This window comes from Paecilomyces variotii (assembly GCF_004022145.1).
Source record: "Paecilomyces variotii strain CBS 101075 chromosome Unknown C8Q69scaffold_1, whole genome shotgun sequence".
Classification (NCBI taxonomy): Eukaryota; Fungi; Ascomycota; class Eurotiomycetes; order Eurotiales; family Thermoascaceae; genus Paecilomyces; species Paecilomyces variotii.
Window position 1 is genome coordinate 2,952,630 of NW_021167140.1, and position 21,294 is coordinate 2,973,923.

Genomic DNA, 21,294 nt, shown 5'->3' on the forward strand with positions numbered 1-21,294 from the left:
GTATACGCAGCACCAGAGATAATTGGGAACTCTCTAAGATCAGTGCCGTCAGGGATGTTCGAGAAGACTTTCCCCCCGCCACTCTTGTTTCCGAAGGGCTTAGGATAGCTGCGCGCGACGGTTCTATCGTCGTGGGCTCTGCACTCTTGGAGTGCAGTCTTGATATCATCTTTGGCAATCGTTGAGCCATCAGGACAAAGGTAGTCACTGAGCTTGGCTGCTCTCTTGGTGAGAGCGTTCTCCGCTGTAGAAGACGCGGGGATAGGAGAGGCATAGGCCACGGCGACGAGCCCGTAGAGGAAAACTGACTTCATGTCGAAGAACATTTTGAATATAAAAAGTCAAGAGACCGAAAAAACAGACTTTGGGCTTTTCGGAACAAGAAATTGATCTATTCAAACAATAGAGGGATCGAGTTGGTAAAGCGCAAGACTGGAAATGCCTTCCAATTGATGCTGTTGCTGTTGTTGCTGTTGGATAGAGAGATCTGGTGTCGATGGTAAGGACCCTTATATAGACGATGAAGTACAATTTGGACCCATATTGGAATCAGTACAGTTTCTATTTTGGATAACAACTTGTAGTCTCAGTAGATGGTCGGGGGCTGCAATCCTGATAGTCAGCTTGGCGGAGTACTCCATGAGCACCGATCTTAAGCACCTCAGGTCGTAGTAAAGTATAGGTCTTACTGAGATCCACTTCCTTCTACCCCAGACTATCCTCTGAAATAGAAAGATCAGCGTCCAAGGATACGCCGATAAGATACACTGTACCTGGCCCCTACATGAAGATAGCATCTAGCCCCCAACGGTAGACTACTTACGCCGAGCCTGTACTTATCCTGCGACGCCTATCACCTCCACAGCAGCAATGTCGCGTGGATGAAGACTTGGCGGCCCCAGAAGCGAGTCCAATGGCCCCCATCCAAGAGGAAATAAACTGACGATCCATAAGCACCATGATCCAAGTTCAAGTCCGGGAAAATTGATCGATGCAATCCGCCAAGGTCAACGTTAAGTCAACTAGTTAACTAGTTTAACTTACTTACCTAGGTAGTTAACTAAGTAACTAAGTCCTTGGCAATGAATAAGCAGAGGGGCTGGTTAATGAAGTTAGCCTAACCAGTTAACTAAATTTAGACTACCAGCTGCACTGCGCCATCACACTCGTCTCTAAAGTATACTCCGTACAATGTATGTATAAACTCGTTCTAGCCCCACTACTTAAGAATATCGATAAAAGCTCTGACACTGTCAACCCCTGCCAGTCTTCCAAAACACACATCGTCCTTCTTCATTTCATTCTCTTTTCCCTTCGTGATCTTTGAGAAGATACCTAGTGAAGTGTATCGTACTTGGGAGATCGCCAATATGGGAAGAGCCGACTTCATCAAGCAGGTCGAAAGTTCGGAAGAATTCAAGATTCTCGACTCGGTCACAAAGCACGATGCGACAGTTGATGATGCCCTGCAAAAGGTCATCGACATGACCATGGTTGCCACCACTGTGCATGGTCCAAACAGCCTCCAAGGCGCCGGCCTCGTCGACTACAACGTCGCCTTGGCTCTTATGGAGTTGTCCCAGCGCCTCGAGTCCGCTAAGCATGGCAAGCTCGTAGAGTTCATCTCAAAACTTCAAAAGCAGACCGCAACCGACCCATTAACGGGCGAGCCGCAAAAGATCCAGGGAGATACCCTTTGGACGGATCTACCGTCGTTTGGCTACACCGAACTAGAAACGTGGTACGAGTTCGGGGGTGAATACAAAGGTAATTCATTCCTAACACCCATCAGTACTTGTTCATACCACTAACCAGCCACGATACTATCTAGATCCTCTCGATCCTAAGATGGATCCCGAGGAACAATCGCGATGGGCCAACCTGAACGCTTTTCTCGCCCAACTGTGCCAAGCCACTGACGTCCACTATCCGTCTCCTGACGAAAAAGTCCTTTACCATCCTTTGGACAAATCTCTTCGGGGACTGTGGACGCTCCAGAAGGCGCTTGAAAACGGAGACCATCCTCCCGAAACACTTATTGGCACAGTTGCTCTGCGGGCCACATGTCTGTGGTTTATCCACGCCGCTGACCGGCTGTGGGCCAATGTTAAGAACGGTCGCACGTACCCTCAAGCCTCAGGAGCTGGACATGCAAGTGGAAAATATGCGCCGCGAGGCTGGAAGGGGTTTGAGAAAGAGAGGTGGGATATCTGGGTGCAGGGTCTGCAGGATGCCAAAGCAGCGTCTACTGATGAAGAGGAGAAGGCATTGATTGCAGATGCTCTGGCACACATTAAGAGCGCGACGGAAAGTGGCTAGGTTTCTGGGAACATTATGATAGCATGTATTGGATACCCAGGAGAATAGAGTCATGGACTCTGATAGATTAACGGTTCAAATTGCTCAATATATTGATACACAGCATATATGTGTAGGAACATTATCCAGTACAAATACAGTTAAACCGCGACAACCGCCGAAAGAATTTTATATATAACGAATCTAGTGAGACAATAGGCTGCACAAATTGTTTAATGATGAGGAGTTACTGAATTCCGAGGTATATATTAACCTCCTAGCGAGACAGTTTTCTGCCAGTCCATGGTCTATAATCAACACGTCCTAACTCTACAGTACATATAATCGTCATATTCGTTCCACTATCCACATCAATCTAGAGGTTATCAGGTTTCCTACCACGTAGAAACCTACAAAGCAGCTTCAGTTTCTAGATATATATCTCAGAAGCTTGCCCTGAAGTTATGTACATTACATATCAGAGTGCTATCTGCTCGAGAGAATGGGCATAAGAGTCTTTACCGCACTGCCTCTCCATCTACCTACCTGCCGCCAGAAAATGGTTGCATAGTCCCTCTCCCTTCGTAGGGGCTGGCGGTTAGGACGAGGTGAGAAATGGCCCTTCACGATTGGGATTGATTCCCAGCCTGCCAAGAAGGCTTGTGCTGCAACTTGGTTGCTAAAGGATTCTCTTAGCGCTTGGGGTCTGAGAATCCTTCGAGAAACTAGCCCATGTCAGGCAGTTGCACAGATTATCGTCGACGAAGTAAGGCACTTTCGCGATAAACTAAGGTTGGGAGCCGTGCGGGTCGTGGGGGCCATAAATCAGCGTTGGAATTAAGTTCGCGTATAGTGTCCAACCTCCAGGCGGGGATCCTAACTTAGCTTGGAGAGAAAACAAAATATGGCCCCCCTGCCTACTGCAATTCTGGCATAGATCTATGCATCGTGTCCAATGGCAACTGACTAAGTATTCGTCGAATGTGGCTTATACAGCCGATACCGACTAGCTAATTAACACTCTGGCGAGGCGCCCGACTTTATTTATCGTCTCGGCGCCCTGGTCTGTCATGGATCGAGGAATATTAATCAGGGCTCTTTCTTCAGTCGCTCCCTAAATCGCACTCTAACGCAGTCAGGACCGGGTTCTGAGAGTTGTCAAATCTCGTTCCATTTCCTATCGCCCACTGCAGTTCACAATGACCAACGGTCTCTCCACAGCCGAGCTGGTCATCTATGTGATCCTCATCATCCCAGTTCTGTACCTGCTCGTCAAACATGGACGGAACGGCTTGCTAGGATGGCTCTTCCTGTCCTTTTTCTGCGTCCTCAGAATCGTTGGTGGAGGGTTGGCGATAAAGAGCTCTAGTCCAGCTGCTACCATCATTTCCAACGTCGGACTTTCTCCTATATTACTTGCGACAGCCGGTATCCTGCATGAAGCGTGAGTCGAACTCCCACAATCTCAAGGGAGATATATAGCTAATACGGGGGGAATAGGAGGAGTTACCGCATCCATGGTCTTGACGCAAAACTTGAGCAGGTTCTCGGGCTCCTTTTCCATATGCTGGTGATTGCGGGAGTTGCCCTCACTGCCGCCGGATCTGCGAAACTCCAAGCCCACCAACAACCAATTGACAAAGACGAGTCGATCGTCAAGGCGGGTATCTCTATTTTGACCGTCTCTTGGGGAGTCCTCGTCGGATGGACCGCACAGTCATTCACTGCGCAGCGTGCAACGCACGGTGTCGCGCGTGCGGGAACACTGGTAAGCAATGCATTCTCGAGATATCACGGCAGCACTAGGAGTTGCTGACTTTGGAATCTAGCTCCTCTCGTCTGTCGGCTTTGCTCTCGTGTTCATCGGTGTTCGCGTGTTCTACAGTCTCGTTGCTTTATGCACCGAGAGGGCATCTCTCAACCCGACTACCGGCTCCCTCGCTGTCCGGGTGGTGCTGGGCTTCTTGCCAGAACTTATTGCGACGCTGATTTACATTTCCGCGGGATTCGCGACTCAGAGTGTCGCCCAACAGGCTCGAGGTGAAGCTGTTGACTTGGCTCGGAAGCCTCATCAGGCGCCATATGTTTGAATGGTGGACTGATTCTTGTTCCACTGTCGTGCGTCAGTCTTGTATATACATAATTAAAGCGATACCATATATTCCATACTATCATGTTACTCACGCGTCTTGAATTTCGAATTTCTGCTGTCATTATCCTAACGAGAACGCTTCCTTGGAATATTGCTCCACGACCTGTCCTAGAAGAGATGGCCTCGATGATCGCTGTGCGTGTTGGAAAGACAGCTGCATCAGCGGGAATGCGGAATAAGGGGTTTCATAGACGGAGGAATCTATTAGATTGCATTAAACCTAGGTTATTGTAACGGTCTATAAACGGCTATTTATTCTCAGTCTGGCAGATACTTAGCGGAACACCGTTAGAAGCCATCCAATCCAGATCAACTTCGAACCGGATGAGGCACTCTGCGAGACATTTCCTTTGGGAATTATGTACGTAGGTACTTCAGAGTGAGCCTCACAATCAATTGTAGCTGACCATTCACGAATCAAAACCATGTATAGATAGAATAGAATGTTGCTATTGCTGGTTCGCTCCACCCGGAGTTTAATCTCTTCGGAACCCCACTAATGTACTTAGAATTCTATTCCGAAACTGTCGTCGAAAAAGACTAATAGTAAGCAGCTACCCTACCTAGTCAACTATACTCACTTCATAATCCATCTTCTCGTTCCATCCAGAACGGAATTTTCTTTTAACATGTCGCAAATCCCCAGTGACGCCCTCGATTTCCCGGACTCCGATCGGAAGTTCCTGGAACCTCATCTCCCACCTCGGAATGGCGAGATCAAGAGTCCTAACTTGCCATTCACAACAGTGACATTTGCCATGTCACTAGATGCATCTCTGGCGATCTCACCGGGAGTCCGAACGGTCCTGTCGGGACCTCAGTCCAAGGCAATGACGCATTATCTACGCTCTCGTCACGATGCTATCTTAATTGGCGTTGGTACCGCTCTAGCAGACGATCCTGGTCTGAATTGTCGCATAGAGGGCGTGGGCGGATACGGCGGCGAGAGTCTGCAAGGCCAGCCTAGGCCTATTATCATTGATCCTTCGGCTAGATGGGAATTTACGGAAGAGGCTAAGATCTTGAAACTCGTCAACGAAGGCCGTGGGCGTGCTCCGTATATCGTTACTGGCAAGCATTCACCTCCGGTGAAACAGAAGGAGATCCTTGAAGAGCACGGTGGGAAGTATCTTACTATGGATATCACTACGACGGAAGCTGGAGCTCATCGGTTCGACTGGACCGTCCTGCTGGAGAGGTTGAAGAAAGAGGGTCTAAACAGCGTCATGATTGAAGGCGGTGCTGTTATTATCAATTCTCTCCTGGATCCCTCGTCTCAGGCGCTGATTGATAGTGTGATCATCACGATCGCACCAACGTGGCTGGGTCGAGGTGGGGTGGTTGTCTCACCTGAACGACGATATGATAGTGGTGGCAATTCCATTCCGGTATCACGTCTCTCGGACGTAAAGTGGTATCCCTTTGGTGAAGATGTTGTGCTCTGTGGAAAGATCAAACACTAAAATGTTGGGTACAAGGAGTGAATGCTCACGATGCGAGGCAGCACGCAGAAGATGCACGATGGAATTTATCATATGACCACAGCATGTAGCGAATAGAATCGTATTCCTGATGTTTCTTTCTCAAAGTAGAATGGAGCTCACGAAGGCTGAGAAACCTCAGTAACAAGACAGCCAAGAACACCACAGGGGCCACAGCAAACACAAGCGTGAGAACTGAGAACCAAGCTGAAACCCCGAGAAAGGCGTTCCATTCTGGCCTCGCCTGAGTTCCCACTTACATCGTGTGTAATATGAGACTCAGGACTCCAAGCAGAAAGAGAAGGGGGGGGGGGGGGGGGGGGGGGGGGGCGTAGTGCTTCGCGAGTACATCGGAAGGCAGTACAAATGTGTTGGATAGTGCCTGTTTGGAAATAAAAGTCCAGATCAGGAGAAGCATCTAGAAGCAGTGTGGAGAGCTGGAATAGGACTTTCTCGAGTAGACTCGTCTCTCCAGGAACCTCTACAGGAGGTACAGGACACAGTGGCAGAGGGGACCATGCTGGTTAGATGAACGAATGAAGAAGTACCTTCCAGAGCGGCTAATTCCAGAACCCCATTTTATTCTTCCTCTATATGGGGTTAATAACAATAAGTCTCATAATAAAGTATCCTTTCTCCAAGTTGGATTTCGGTACGTCCTTTATGGTTCAACCCAATATAGATCTGCCACAAATGACTTAGGTACACAGAATACCTATTTAGCTTGCAAAGCTTCAACAACGATGATGAGAACAAAGGGGTAAAAAAGAGAGCATAAAGTGACAAGAGAACATGAGATTCTCGCCTTTCGGTTCAAGAGTAAATAAGAAATCCCCTGCAACTGCGCGCATGTGGGAGTAATTACCTAACCAGGTTCGGTTTTCCTGTTTGGGAACCTATTACATCTATGTCATGTGATTCAATAAGAGTTTGGAACCACGACGAGCTGGCACCCCTTCAATAACTAACTAGTTAGAGTGAGGATATGATTAGTAAGATCTGTATTCTCTCTCGCGGAATCGACGGGGAATAATTCAAGAAGGCTTTCTTTCTTGGCAAGTAATCTTATCCTCTAGGGTATAGTGAGACACAGCGGCGCAGTGGAGTACTGTATTTTTCCTTGCCTATCTTATCTCCCAAGTAAGCATCTTTCCAAGATATTACGTCGAAAGTGAATCAGGTAACATCCACGTTTGGAAAATAGATCCCTATAAGTACATGTGAGTGCGACTGTAGAGTACGTGGTACCCTGCTATAGATAGAAACAAGAGAAGGAGGCGCAGGGAAAAGTTGCCGCAGGATCGGAGGGTGGACAAACTGCGTACTCGTACAGGGCTGAGTCTGCGTTTACCCGCGTAACCGCGATGGGGAGGACATGACCCACCGCTTGGGGTCGATGGTAGCGGGGATTTATTTTTAAGTTATCATCCTCCATCAATGCCAAGATAACTAAAGTTGTTATTATTATCTGGGGATCGCATAAACACTTTCCTATTTGGTCTCTTTGCTGGGTTACTCTAACGGCTGTGCCGTCAGTAGGGGACTGTGTCTGTTTTGGGATTGTTGCATCGCTTAGCAAGTGCGAGCGTCCTGAAGAAGGGCCAGTTGATGTAGACCTCGACCGTAGCATATATCCGGTTTTCCCCAAGACACGATAGGGATAATAAACAATGAATTGTTGGGTGAGCTTCTTCTAAGGTCTTATATGGGTAGTATTTGGAATCCAAGTGTGACTGATATCGGAATTGTATTAGTTATTGGCCAGACAAATGCTAGGTACAGAGGTTCGAGATAGAGAATAATATACTGACCTGGGCACAGATTACCATAGAGTAATAATTCATCAACCCTGTTACATCTTAACAAGAAAGATGATCCATAGATGATATTGCCTCTTAATCAGGCTAAGGTATTCCTGCCAACCTGCCAGATTCCGGGGGATTTTAGCGGGATGAAGCCATGTCGCACAGGCTGCCCAAGGCCCGACCCGGCTTTTCCCTATACCATCACTCTGATTGGCTGCATCCGCCCACTTACCGGGCGATCCAGGGTTCGCCAAGAAGAACACCTGACCGACGAGGGGAACAGCACCATGACGCCATCGCGCAGCAGCAGTCAAAGAGCAAAATACGATCGTCTGGCGTGTCTGATGCCATAACCATAACCCGCGATGGTTACAGTCTGATCATTGGCAGCCAGCGCTCGCACGCGGGGAGAGAGATCGGAGCAGAGACCGTGCGCCACTTGGTTCTCGTGCCCGGGCCTGCTTCTGCCTTCTGGTGACGACGGCCAGCAGTGAGGGGTATCCGGCACTGACGACGGGGCTTTCTCGGCCTCTCATGGGGGGTTGACGAAGAAGAGAAAAATCTGCCACGGTTCCGCACTTCTACTGCCCGGCAACAGCAGTGGGAAATGTGGACGGTAACTACTAATAAACTAACTAGACTACCAGTCGTGGGCGAGTCAGCGGTCGGTGGGACGGACGTGGACACCTGGCAGCTCGGCCGTGGCGTAGAGCCGTGAGTGAAGTTCCTGTGCGGTCGATGCGACACTGCCAACTGCCAATGATGCGGTCAGCAAGCTGTTTTAGTGGCATGCAGCGAACATGGCGGGATTCTTTCTAGAAGCCTGCCCGGACCACAGCCCTGCCAGCTTCCTTTGCGGGCATCGAAGACGACGCCAATGACATTGTGCACATGCATTCTTCGTTGCAGGCGGGAGGTTTCGTTAGCCTTATGGACGTGGCGCCAGAGAAGAAAGGAGCCGTGGGGTTTGATTTGGTCTATTAAAGAAAATCCGTTTCTGACCCCGCGGTGTGACCAAAACAAACCGCCAGTGGACTTGGAGTCTTGGACGGAGAGCAAGGCCGCGATGACGTGAAGTCAGGCTGCTTCCCACTCAGCTCGGCCATTGAACTGAACTGCAGATGATCGCGACAAGATGACAAGAGGCTGAAGCCGTACGCTGGACATGATAATTTGATCAGGTATGAGCGACTGGTGAGGACACCCGAGCCATGGATCGTCCATACCACGGAGCGGCACCTGGACCGCGCACCGCCGGAGGGTTCGATGCCAGCAATGCCTGGACACGCCAATGGTGATCCTCGTATATATGTAGCGCTTCGCTGCGGTCTCCAGGCGTCTACTGGCTGGCCTGGAGGTTGTACTGTACATCAGACCGATCTGGGATGTAGGACGAGCCTTGCTCGTTGCGGACACCGGTCCAACCCCGGATAATAGCCGATACGTACCATTATTATTTCTCCAGATTTAGGATCCTCCCGGCCGGGTCGAGGACACAGATGCGATACGCAAGGTCCGATCGAGGTACTAGACGTGAACCATGGACGCGACTCTCGCTTGTAGTTCCCAGTACCACGGACTCCCCAGTATTCCAGACCTATATAGCGGCCGTGCGCCATTCCACAACGCTCAATGGCACACAGAAATTATTTCTTGCTCGTCTAGGACGACTATCGCCCGTCGAAAGCGCCAGGGTCAGCGCGTCCGCCAATGAACCGGGAGTGGTGATAAACGCGGCGCGAAACGATCATCTGCAGGAAGTCCGTCAACGAGGCGCCGGGATCATCCTGGGGGGGAAGTTATCTGTGCGAAAGCGACCCTGGGACATCCTGTGCCTGGGGCCAACGGTCTCCTAGAGTTCAAACTTCAGCCGGCGCAGCTTTGGGAGACTGAACGGCGCCATCCACGGGTCAGAAGCTTCAGACGCTCGGGGCGATCAGCGTCGCTACGCCTCGTCGGATACGGGAGACCATTGAGACCAAGTACGCAACTCGGCCTCTGCCCTCGCCCTCCCCCGACTCTTTCTTCCCTCTCTCCTCTCCTCCCAGCGCCTCCTCCCATCTTTTTCTCTTTCTCCTGCTGTCTGTGAAGGACATCCCCCTCCCTATCGACAAACCGTCAACTCAATCTGGCCGCCACTACCGATATTTGGTGTCCTGTCTCACGGCCGGCGCCAAACGGTGCGTAGGCTCTTGGCCCCCTCCCCTCCTTTCTCCAGCTCGTTGCTGCGCTGCTCGTTACGGGCCCAGTCATCTCCCAACTGCACACGGCTACCGCGCAGCTTGGTGCACGCTTGTCGCTCTGGAACCGGCGTTTGGAATCTTGCGCATCCAAAAAAAGAAGATACTCGATACCCATTTCTTTGTTTGGAATTTGATTGATTTCTTTTGGATCTGTTTTTTGCTTGTCCCCTGCCAATTCGTACGGGACGCCGGTCATACGTCCCTCGCCGGGCTCTGGTGTCAGCCCCTTGGTATCGAGTCGAGCATCTCGAGGCGCCTTGACGGCCAATTCGTTTCCTGACTCTTTTTTTTACATATTCTTTTTTATATTCCCCATCGCGAATCATCGCATGTCATCTCAGTAGAGAACCGCGGCGATGCTTATCGATGGCGAGAAGTGGGCTTGTGAAGCTTGCGTCCGGGGTCACCGGGTCAGCAGCTGTCACCACAGCGGTAGGTCGAACCAACAGAAGGAAATGAGATTGAATTGGACCCCAGGCAAACTAACATTTCTACCACAGACCGACCCCTCACCCATATCAACAAAAAAGGCCGACCAGTCTCTCAATGTACACACTGTCGCGGTCTACGCAAGTCGAGGACAACCCACGTGAAATGCGAGTGCGGTGACAAGAAGAAGAACAACAGCAACAACAATAACAACCATCATAGTGAATCTGACTCCCCCACCGGAGATAATCGCTTGTGCTGCGGCTGTACTCATGGCCAACGCTGCACCTGTGCGCTCAAGAAGGAGCATCACCTCGACCCGGTCCCGGAGACGGGCTTGCCTCTAGCACCACCAGCGGTCACGTCAGAACCTAAGAAACCTCGTTTGACATCGACCAAGTCTGAGAGCACACTCACTGTCTTCCGTGATGGCCATCACAAGCCGGCCTACAAGCACAACGACATGGCTCACAAGTGCGGTGTGCCGTACACCATCCCCAGGTCTCACACGATCCACTCCACCACGGATATTGTCCAGCGATCGACAGATGCTCTTGCGGGCATCGGCCAGACCGCTGACATCGGTCAAGATGTCTCCAACCGTGTGGATCAGACGCCCAGTGGTCCCCAGCGCCTGGTCAAATCGGAGCATGGATCTCCTGAAAGCGCGCCCGTCCCGAGTTTGGAGCAGATCAACACCCAAATGCCGCCTCTCGATATCTCGTCGTTCTCCCCCTTTGGAACAACCGAGTCTCCTTTGACATCGATGACGTTCCAGGATTCTTACCAAGAACAACCGTTCTTCACCTCGCCTGAGGCTGACTTTTCGCTCGGGTCCGCTGGTCTCAGTGCACCGCCGGTGGACTGGTCAAGCTTCCCATTGTATGCGTCCGACGTATCCGCCACAGCAGAGAGCCAGCCTCCTTCCTACGCTAGTTTTGATTACAATGCGTTCAACAATCACCCGGGCATCGCAGCTTCGTCGTCCGGTGATATTTCTGAGATTGATGAATTTGGACCGCTCCCCGGGTTGGGGCAGTCTTCCAACGATATCCATGACCTCAACAGTGTGAGTGACGGTTCTGACAGCGATCAGTACCGCTTCAGCTCATCTTCCTCCTTCATTGGGTTGCCTCAGGCACAGCTCCTGTCGTCAACCAGCCTGGAGTCGATCAACATCGATGATTTCTTGAAATCAGCCAATGAGTCGACGGCGGCGTTGGAGCACCAGCTTCAAGCCAGCATGGGCCTGGAGTCAAAGCCCATGCCGTCGCAGAGCGGCTATGCGATCCCGCAGGCGCAGCTTTACCCCCACGGTAGTGAGCCACTGACGAGCGAGCCGCTGCCAGATTCGATGAGCGGTATCCCGATGACGACGTCTCCTACCGATGCTATCTGGGCCCCTAGCTTGTATGATTCCGCATCTGTGCCTCTCGGTAATGAGCAGTCCTTCCCTCAGAACCAGTGGTCCAGCTAGCATGGTCCATACATGCTGTGGGTCCTATCGTTTCGGTAGTGATCATCATTGGGGGACCCCTCTTGAGCCACCCTGTTGTAACAGCACCTCCATACCGTCTGAGTGACATCCAGAGTCTTCATGACCTTGATGAGAGATGATGATAATACGTGTTTTACCTTTGTCCCATTAGCCAGTCTAAATCTATTTGATATCTAGCCTGTCCGTCGCAGATCCAACTTACTCTCAGTGAGAGAGCAAGGCTCTTCCAAGCCCCGTGTACTTATCTCGCTCTGTTCGCCATCTCTGGTCGTCTCTGACGCTCTGCAGGAGCGCTTACGTCTGGCCATTTTGTCCACTCCCCCATTTTGTTGCGCTTTTCATGCAGCAGATTATGGTATGGCGACGAATGTTTAGATTTCCTCAACACTTGGATTCTTGCCGTGACTGTAGACCTATTATACTGCGACTACACCAGCGTTATCTGCATGTTTGTCCTGGGAACCGCTCTGTCATTGTTCTCTGGCAGGACATGGATCATTTCCCGTTCTGAGTTGCACATTCGACTCTTTGCTCCGTTTATTTGAAAGAGCCAGTTGCCTCTTCCTCGCAGCAGCAGATTCCCCGTTGGTTATGGTTCGCAAGCATGATATACTATACATTTTGTACATATGCATCTTTGTTATTAGATACCACTGCACATTTGAATTACAGCTGAAGTCGTTACACTTCTGTCAACGAAAGGAGCCTTCCACTACGAGCCACCTAGTAAGATCGAGTAGGTCCAGAAATCGGCGGTGTAGACCGCAGAGCAGATGTCGGCAATTCCGATTCTTTTCTGAAAGCACATCATCCCTTGTAGGTACAAGGTGCCATTATTACTGGGTATTCTGCATGGAGCCAGAATGAACCGTGCTTTCCTTGGGCCCTCAACCTGGAACAAGACTAGTTAGTTGAGAGAAGGCAACCCAAGTGGCCACAAAAGACACAAGACCCCAAGCCCAACCACACAACCAATTGCAGCATAAACTTGACAGCCTATCTCATAATATAGGTAGTTATAGGAAGTATGGTAGTTAGTCATACAGTCAAATATGTAACTAGTTAGGTATGTATCTAAGATATCTCGCATACATAACTCTTAAAAACTCTACCCAACCCAACCAGAGAATCTCGGCCAAAAGACGTAGGCTAGTTAGTTAACTAAGACTATCTACGGAGTACTCCGTATTCTAATTTAAAAAAGTAGCGGTGTGCAGGAAACATGACCCCCTCGGACTCCTCTTTTCGCTTGCGCTTTGCCCCTCCCCGTCTGTGCCCCGAGCTTTCGGGCTGCCTAGCAACTATGCTGGGGCGGGGTGTCCGAAGCGCGTAGGTATCTGACCACGAATAATACTCTGTAGACGGTTGATGATAAACGCATGTAGTTCTAGTTAAGACACAGGATAATCGAGATGGTAACTACCAGTAATTTTCACAGTTACAACTTACTAGAGTAGAATATAAGCCACCAATTAACTGCATCTTCCACATCCCCAATCTAACAGGGATAACGATAAGGGGGGTTTAGATAGAGAGAGAAAGAGGAGGGGGGGGGGGGGTGAAGGTGAGATCTCAACCAGGTCGCGGTCCAGTTTTTCTCTCTAATAATTGTGGGGATTTAAACCAAACTTACCAAGTTGAGGAATGATAATACGTACTACAATCCGCACCATAGACATTAGTGCCAAAGCCAAGCGCAAACAAGCACTGTGCGAAGATGGACCCGGGGAATAATAGAGAAAAAGCTTAGCCAAGGTTAAACCGTTAACCGTATGGTATATTAGTACGGAGTACATATATGCAAGTACGCGGGCATTTTAGTGTTTCTCTAGAGTGCTTCCTATGGTAAGTTTATAACTAGGACGTGGGGGTGGTTTCGTCACGCAATATTTCTCTTGGAATAATCTGTTATTATTACCTAGCTGACGTTATTTGCCTGCTAGAGTTCAGCTTCAGCGGCAAATGCGCTTGGTGCCCACACTCTATCAAGACAGAGGAGTACATACTTCCCCGACTCATCCATTTGATACCGGAGAAAGAAGTCTGGGATCCTTAACCGAGTGCCTAGGGCGTACTTAACTTATCTACCGAACATCTTCAATAGGCAAAAGATAGGCAGGTTTGAACCCGCCAGCTCCAAGGTCCAATTCCTCTTCCCGACCACTAGATACGCGCGTTTCACGATCCGAATATCCCGATCAACCAGCCGGCCAGCCAGCCAGCCAGCAATCCAATATTTCATATCGTATTATTATTGACTACATCAAAACCCATTGCCACGGTGTACGTGCATAATGCAAGGGGCTCTGTATACCCCCACCTCCTTCTCCGCTACGTAGTAGTTACTCCACAAGAAACAGAAACAAGCATCACTAAGCTTTTTGTCCTGCGGTCGGAATTGAAATATGATCTACCAATCCCCAATCCTAAATATGGAATAGTTAGACTATGCCCCGATACTTTACTCCGCAAATATACCTAGACGATTATGATTCTTCCAGAGCTTTGGTTCTGCAGTCTATAGTTAGTTACATTGGTAGCTGACGTATTGTATTGCCTTTCCTACCTACACGTAAGTTACTCCAGTTATAGTGATACTTATATGATAGGTATGATAAGTTATGCAAAACATATCTCATTTCCCGACCGAGTGGATGTCCGACGATGTATCTAGTGCTAGGAGAAAGTGTGTAATGGAAAGCTTAGCGTTCGACACCGCATCTGGAGATGATCGAATTGCTTATTCTTGAAGATTTTTAAAGACAAAGGGTTGATCCGTGTCTTGCTAAGTAGTGAAGTAACTACATAGCATAATAAGATAGTGAAATCCGCGAATTAGGTTGAGCCGGGGTCAGGTCGTGTCAGACGGAAAGAATATGCTTTGGACAAGTCCTTTGCCCGATCGAGGAAGATAAAAAAAGAATGGAAAAGTGGGAAAGAGAGTTTCATTACTTAAATCCCAAATTATGGTTGACCTTTTTCCCTTGTTTGGGATCATAGTTATAACTAGTCGGTATGACAATGATTCACCCCCCACCCCCCAAAAAAGTCCATATTACATCTAGAAGGCGAGTAGCTGGCAAATCGACGCTGAAAAAATGACCACCATGGGATGGAGGCCCTAAACGGACGCACTTATCGATTGGCAAGCGGCTAGGGTCGAGCCAGTCCTCTGGTATGCAGGTAAGGTGCCCGACTTTGCAATAGAACATGTAATAAGCATGAGAACATTCGAAATCTGCTCACGCCTAAGCTCTCGGGACCAAGAAGGATGGATGAACGCTTTTTTTCATCTTGATTACAACTACAGGAACTGGAAGGACGGTGCAGTAGCTCTGCGCCATGAGTTGATTGAAACAACCCAGAAGCTGGGATTGCAAGAGGTGAATCATCATCCTAGGAAATGATGATCTGGATTAGACGGGATATCTCAAGATTCCTTGTCATGCTGGCTCAATGCTGTCCCCGAAGAATGCTGGTCAGATATCGTCTGTATTATCCTTAACTTGAAATATCATCCGAGCGCCTTCCATACACTGGTTGGGGATGTGCACTAATCTTCACAGGTTACAGTATGTTGAGGTTGTATGCATATGTATACTAAGCTTCACCGCAGAATCCGTCCTCGGCGACAAACTAAATTCTTAGAGGTCGCAAAAAAGAACAAAAAGAACACATTCTCTCCGGCAGTTGACTGCGCATCGTAGCATTCACCACACAATTCCACTGCCCACAAACTAAAGACTGCATAGATGCGATATATTTGACGACTTGGACTGTATGTCTCCAAATGATTCTAAGCACTAGTCTATGAGGTATCAAACTTTTCAAATGTCTGCATACGCTTCCTTCCTGTAGGAAATTGCGCTGAATCGCCGACCAGGACGTAGAGGACATGGAATCCAGATAACCGTGGCTCGTGACGAAGAAAGGTATCACTTGAATTCTGCCATAAACTCCGCGTGGAACTTGACGATACGCTCAACCCAGTCCGTACCCGGAGCCAAGAAAGTGGTTCGGAAGTGGAATGTGCCCTCTTTCTGACCGAAGCCAGAACCGGGTACGACACAAACACCCGTCGCGTCCAGCAAGCGCAGACAGTAGAATTCATCAGGGAAGCGGTTCTTGGCCTTCGCAGCCTCGACGGCCTTAGGTGGCAGAGTGATGGTAGGGAACAGGTACATGGCACCCTGGCATATGTTAGCTCTGGATTATTGCGACCAAATTAACATCTCCACTCACCTGCGGCTCCTGGCACTCGACGCCTTCCATCTTCTTGAAGGCCTCGTACAAAGCCAATGCGCGCTTGTGCAGACCATCCCGAATGCCCGTGTATTCTTTCTGGTACAGCTCGTAGCTGGGCTCGCCCTCCTTCGGGGGGTTGACCATCAGTTCAACCAAGCACTGGCCAATAACTGGAGGGCAGAGCATGATACTGATAAACTTGTAGATCTCAGCCGCAACATCAGGGTGGAAGCCAACAAGTTCGAAGTAGCCACCACGGTGACCACACTCTCCAACCATACCCTTGGAGACACTGTGCAGCGAAGCAAGCTCGACATGGTCATATCGTCCAGGCACAGCCTTCTGCAGCTCTCGTAGGCGCTTCTTAAACGAGGTGAATTCTCCAACAAACACGTTGGTCTGATAGACCTCGTCAGCAATCACCACGAGGTTCTCGTCCACAGCGAGATCGAGCACGCTCTTGATATCCTCCGGACTTAGCGAAGCTCCAGTTGGGTTTCCCGGGTTAATAACCACAATCGCACGGACGTCAATACCGTCTGCCTTGGCCTTGGCCACGGACGCTCGGATTGCGTCGACTTCGGTACCCCAAGCCTTCTCCTCCTCCAGATGGTATGGTACACATTGTGCGTCCAGCACAGACAATGTGGCCGTGTAAAGGGGATACTGCGGGATTGGAACGAGGATACCGGTCTTAGGACCCTCGCACATGACGTTCAGCAGAGTGTTAACACCCGAAGACGCCCCACCAGAGAGGTAGATATCGTTGGGGTTCGCGGGGAAGCCATCACGCTGCTCGATGAATTTCGCTACGCTGGCTCTCACTGCCGGGGAGCCGTGGCTCTGGCTGTATGCGCCCACACTGCGAATATCCTTCAGCAACCTTTTGGCGCGGTCAATAACATCCTGCTTGTATCCAAGTCCGTTCTTCAACACATCCTCGTTCTCCAGCAGGGGGGGGTATTCGAGCAAACTCAGGACCTGGCGGAAGAAGGTAATAGGCTTCTGGTCCAGCTGCTGAGGGTTTCCGATGTTGGCAAAGATCACACTGTCGAACGGCAAGGATTTGTCGCCCTTCTCCAGCCGCACACGATATTCCTCTGCCTTCGTGGCCAGCTCTCCACGGACGGCATACTTAGCGGCTTTGACGTTGGGGTTGATGTTGTCGACCGTAAGACGGCCGAAACGAGGGAGGGACATCTTGGGGTCCGATTTTGACAGGTCTATATACCAACAAGGTGCTAGTTAGCTGACGGGACGGTCTTCCTCGGTAAATTTAACGTTGTGAGAATATCTTCCTGGTCCTCCCAGGGCAACGAGGACTCTCGGAAACAGAAGGCTGGCCACGGAGCTTCCCGGGTGACTAGAGGTACACGCGACAACACAGTGAGTGGGGTTGAAGGACAGACTAATAATTTACGGACCCAAAAGACGAAGCCAATGTTTCGGGACAACTTGACAGCTGTAGACCACGGAGGGGAGGAGGGGCTTGTATCATTACTTAAAAGGACGACGCTCAAAACTCGTACCTGGAGAGCTAGCGAGACTCTGACCCCGCGTCGAGCTCAAGAAGCGCTGGGGGACATATAAATGCCCTGTGAAGTTGCCGGGCCATCGGAGAGAGCATGGCCGCGGAGTAAACCGAGCACGGCATAGCGATATAGTCTGGTTCATGTTGTTTTAAGATGCCGATACCCACCAGGAAGGGGGAATATCTTCCCGCGCGGCGGAAGATTTCGCGATAGATGGTTTCTGTGGGCGGTGAGGGCGCAACCCCGATAGATAGTCTAGTAGGCCAGAAGCCAGTCGCACAGCCAAGGGGAATCCATCATAACGGCCTTCTCCGCGCATCTATATATGACAAAAGAATTTGCAGAGGGAAATCTAGACCAGGGGATGAGATGTTGAAAGAAGCAGTCAAGGATATCTATTGGGTTCAAGATCTGGCTGCGCCGTTGGTTGAGATCGAGATCAGACGGCACAACGCAGGGATTGTTGCACCGGGGTGAGACGAGCAGCATCGGATTTTAATCATTGGTTGCGCTGGTAATAATGTTAGGACGTTTACAAGGTCGCGTCAGGAGCAAGAAAGACGAGAACTGACGATGGCTGTCATGGCATGGTCCCTCCGACGACAATCGGGAGGAGTTCCAGTTACAGCTGATAACGACATGGAAACGCGCCCGATTATAACCAGGGACCTATCTACGGAAATAATAGTCTCACTTGAGCCATGTCATGGAAAAGTTCAAGGTATATCAGTCGTCATTTTATGTCAATGCAGCCATGTATCTGAATGGACAACAAATCCCCCGACACCCACCCGGCCGAGAAAACACGTAGAACATCACATCTAGCTTCGTTCGCTTCCGCGCAGTCTGACGGTTTGTCCGTATTTCTGCAGCTTCGTGATAAGAGCATCACCCTGCTTAACCACATCCGCATACTGCTTGTTCTTGTCGTCAGGCCGGTTGGTCTCGATGATGCCATTGACCCGGTCGATTGTGCAAGGTATCCGGTCGGCAGCGATAAACTTAGCCAGATCCCTAGATTGTGTCAGTATAGCCTGTGATGACCGCCAATATACTGGTACATACCGGTCGAGGAAGTCCACTGTCACGCCAAAGTCGCTGGCCATGCTAGCCAGTCCAACCACCCTGTAGCTCTGGAGGAGCTGCTGGTATCCTCTCAGTCTCATCTCCCGGACAAACCAAGCGCGGTGCTCGTAGAGATATCGGTCCTGCGTGAGGAAGTTGTCCTCGACAGCAGCAAGGGCGACGAAAAATGAGCGATAGTCGCCATTGTACAGGCTACTGACCAGGTTGGCCAAGGGCGAGAAGTCCATGGGGGCTTCAGCCTCAGCCTGGGTGCCGGAGCCAGTACCCAGCGTCGTCAGGTTGACGACCGTGGATGCTGTGCCCGGAGTAGCGCTCGACACGGAGACATCCTTCATCTCCTCATCCGCCGCTGCTGGTCCCGAAGAGACAGCACCAGTCAGAGCAGCGATTCTGTTGTCTTCACCTTCTCCAAGGATAGCCTTGATTTCCGGCGCATCCACCACCTTGGCCTTGAAGTCGACTCTCTTGAGGGAAAGCGAACCGGCTAGGACAGCGTAGATCACAAGGGCGGAATAACTGCAGAGTTCATAGCTGGTAAAGGTAGACAAACTGTCCAGCAGAAGAGGAGCAGCAAGGTTGTATGAGCGGATCGTAAGAAGGTGAAGGCCCTTGTACGCCTTCAATCGGTTCCTCCGGTCCCAGTCACCACCGCTCTCCACCAACGCATTCGCGCGCTCAACCTGCTTCTTGACAAATACCCGGTCACCGAAGAACAATCCTACCCGGATCATCGCCAGCACCAGATCGATCTTTGTGCCAAGAATGCCCGTCTTCTCGAGCACGTCCTCGTATGACGTGATTGCCTTGTCCTGTAGGAACATGGACCGTCAGCGCTCTATCCTGAGTGAAATATCCTATGCCTGTCATTCTCACCTTGTCTCCTACTCGGGCCCAGAACTCTGCGCGCTTGCCACGGGCAGCTTGCACTTCCGTGTCTCCAGCAGCTTCGGCCGCCTCTTCCTCCTCCTTCTGGTATGCCTCCAGCTCCTTCTTATTCTCCTCTACCAACGACTCGTAAAGCTTCTCGTCCCATGGAAAAACAATCTTATTCGAAAGCTTCTTTGTCGCGAGCAGGTTGGAGGTGATAACCTGCTTGTTGGTGCCGTGCTGGGCATGTTGAGGAAGGCCTTCACCGGTGCTGTTCAGGATACCTTCGACGGGATGTGCGAGGTGTCGGTATAGGGGAGCCATCTTGTGTTCCTCGATCGCATTCTGAAGCTTCTTCAGCGAATTCTGCTGCACCGTGGGCGAACATGATGGATTGGAGATGTTGAAGATGTCCTGGGCGAGGGTGAGGTCGGGGTACTTGGCGTATTGCGGATCGGACCCCATGGTGGCGGGGAATGAAGAAAACGACGGCTCAGGAGAGGGACGAGGAGGGCGAAATAGGAGGGAGGGCCAGGGAGTGTAGCAAGCAGAGTTGTTTGGTTTCAAAGACGGGTTGGGTTACGTCTGGATGTTTGGACGATGATATCCAGGCTGCGGTGCTCACGTAGCTGACCCGAGCTCAGCTGGGGCCACGTTTTTCCAGCTCCGAGCATCGCCCGCTTACAACATTGACATGCAAGGAACCTCACAGCTAGTACTCTCAAGTTCTTTTCTTTTCCTAATGATGGTTTATTCCTTGATGGGTGCTAATATTCAGTGTGCTCTATGATTTGTCATTGAGTTTATCTCAGGGAACACACATCCTCGTGATATTCCCCATCGGTTATATATTTTGTCGGCGCACAAAGCGTACGTACAGGTGATCTGTCGTATCATCCATTTGTAGCAGGTTCTTTGATATCCTAATTATAAGGTAGAACCTATTATAGTAGATCACTAGGATCTAGATACTTTGTATTCTATAGGGGATAACCATGCGTTCACCCCCCCGCCTAGAACTAGAGTCAAGCAAGCAAGTCAAGCAGCCCAGATATATCAGCTAGGTGGTCCAATATAATGACCGTGCTTCCGTGCTTTGGACTCGACATATTTCCTCGTCTGCTTTTGTCGCATGTACTGTATTACTTATATCTCCTAGGATTCCTATGGCGCGTATTCCAAATATACAAATATACGGAATCCAAATGCATTGATACATCTGGCATGCTCATTTCTGATTGGCAGCGCTAGCTTTGCCTACCCTTCGATACCATCTGTTTCCAATTTGTGTTGTGAAAGGTGGTGGTATATGATGGGGCCCTTCGATTTAATCGACTGGAGGATCTTGATTCCACGGTTGACATAGATTGCGAGACGGCTGAGTTCTTAATTACCAATAAGTTTCTACAATAGTTAACTAGTTCAGGATAGCCATTCTTTCCCTTACAAATGTCGTCCCTTTTGAGATATTGCCCCCAGTGCATATTCTGATGTGGACAATAGTGTATTATGAAAGATTGGAAATTGAAGAGTCTTGGTTTGCGGTTGTATGGCCCGCTACTTAATCTGTTCAACCCGCCCCCTCCGTAACTTTCAGAGCTCGGATAGCAGCAGCTTCTTGATCAGAATTAGAGGCAGTGTTCCTGAAATTCCCAAAC

At 50.0% G+C, this 21,294-nt stretch overlaps 6 protein-coding genes across 6 annotated transcripts; 4 read left to right on the forward strand and 2 right to left on the reverse strand.

The window, feature by feature from the left end:
- Positions 1 to 1,140: 1,140 nt before the first annotated feature.
- C8Q69DRAFT_524445 (hypothetical protein) lies at positions 1,141 to 2,425 on the forward strand. Its single transcript, XM_028633586.1, has 2 exons — positions 1,141 to 1,767; positions 1,832 to 2,425. Exons 1-2 carry the CDS (start codon positions 1,371 to 1,373, stop codon positions 2,317 to 2,319), a joined length of 885 nt encoding a protein of 294 aa, XP_028489485.1. The 5' UTR covers positions 1,141 to 1,370; the 3' UTR covers positions 2,320 to 2,425.
- A 1,072-nt stretch (positions 2,426 to 3,497) lies between these two features.
- Positions 3,498 to 4,388, forward strand: C8Q69DRAFT_440903 (integral membrane protein; the record flags this gene model as incomplete). Its single annotated transcript, XM_028628695.1, has 3 exons — positions 3,498 to 3,742; positions 3,799 to 4,066; positions 4,128 to 4,388. 3 exons carry the CDS (start codon positions 3,498 to 3,500, stop codon positions 4,386 to 4,388), a joined length of 774 nt encoding a protein of 257 aa, XP_028489486.1.
- A 553-nt stretch (positions 4,389 to 4,941) lies between these two features.
- Positions 4,942 to 6,020, forward strand: C8Q69DRAFT_452623 (putative riboflavin biosynthesis protein Rib7). The gene has a single exon (XM_028629579.1). The coding sequence runs from the start codon at positions 5,080 to 5,082 to the stop codon at positions 5,911 to 5,913; it is 834 nt and encodes a 277-aa protein (XP_028489487.1). The 5' UTR covers positions 4,942 to 5,079; the 3' UTR covers positions 5,914 to 6,020.
- A 4,064-nt stretch (positions 6,021 to 10,084) lies between these two features.
- C8Q69DRAFT_38117 (copper fist DNA binding domain protein) lies at positions 10,085 to 12,066 on the forward strand. The gene is made up of 2 exons (XM_028627606.1): positions 10,085 to 10,411; positions 10,480 to 12,066. Exons 1-2 carry the CDS (start codon positions 10,336 to 10,338, stop codon positions 11,883 to 11,885), a joined length of 1,482 nt encoding a protein of 493 aa, XP_028489488.1. The 5' UTR covers positions 10,085 to 10,335; the 3' UTR covers positions 11,886 to 12,066.
- A 3,511-nt stretch (positions 12,067 to 15,577) lies between these two features.
- Positions 15,578 to 17,716, reverse strand: C8Q69DRAFT_38172 (putative alanine aminotransferase). The gene is made up of 3 exons (XM_028627610.1): positions 17,561 to 17,716; positions 16,149 to 17,374; positions 15,578 to 16,096 (listed from the first exon to the last, which is right to left on the reverse strand). Exons 2-3 carry the CDS (start codon positions 17,349 to 17,351, stop codon positions 15,842 to 15,844), a joined length of 1,458 nt encoding a protein of 485 aa, XP_028489489.1. The 5' UTR covers positions 17,352 to 17,374; positions 17,561 to 17,716; the 3' UTR covers positions 15,578 to 15,841.
- Positions 17,717 to 18,164: 448 nt separating this feature from the next.
- C8Q69DRAFT_38160 (putative proteasome regulatory particle subunit) lies at positions 18,165 to 20,366 on the reverse strand. Its single transcript, XM_028627608.1, has 3 exons — positions 19,643 to 20,366; positions 18,749 to 19,578; positions 18,165 to 18,697 (listed from the first exon to the last, which is right to left on the reverse strand). Exons 1-3 carry the CDS (start codon positions 20,099 to 20,101, stop codon positions 18,505 to 18,507), a joined length of 1,482 nt encoding a protein of 493 aa, XP_028489490.1. The 5' UTR covers positions 20,102 to 20,366; the 3' UTR covers positions 18,165 to 18,504.
- Between the last annotated feature and the right edge of the window lie 928 nt (positions 20,367 to 21,294).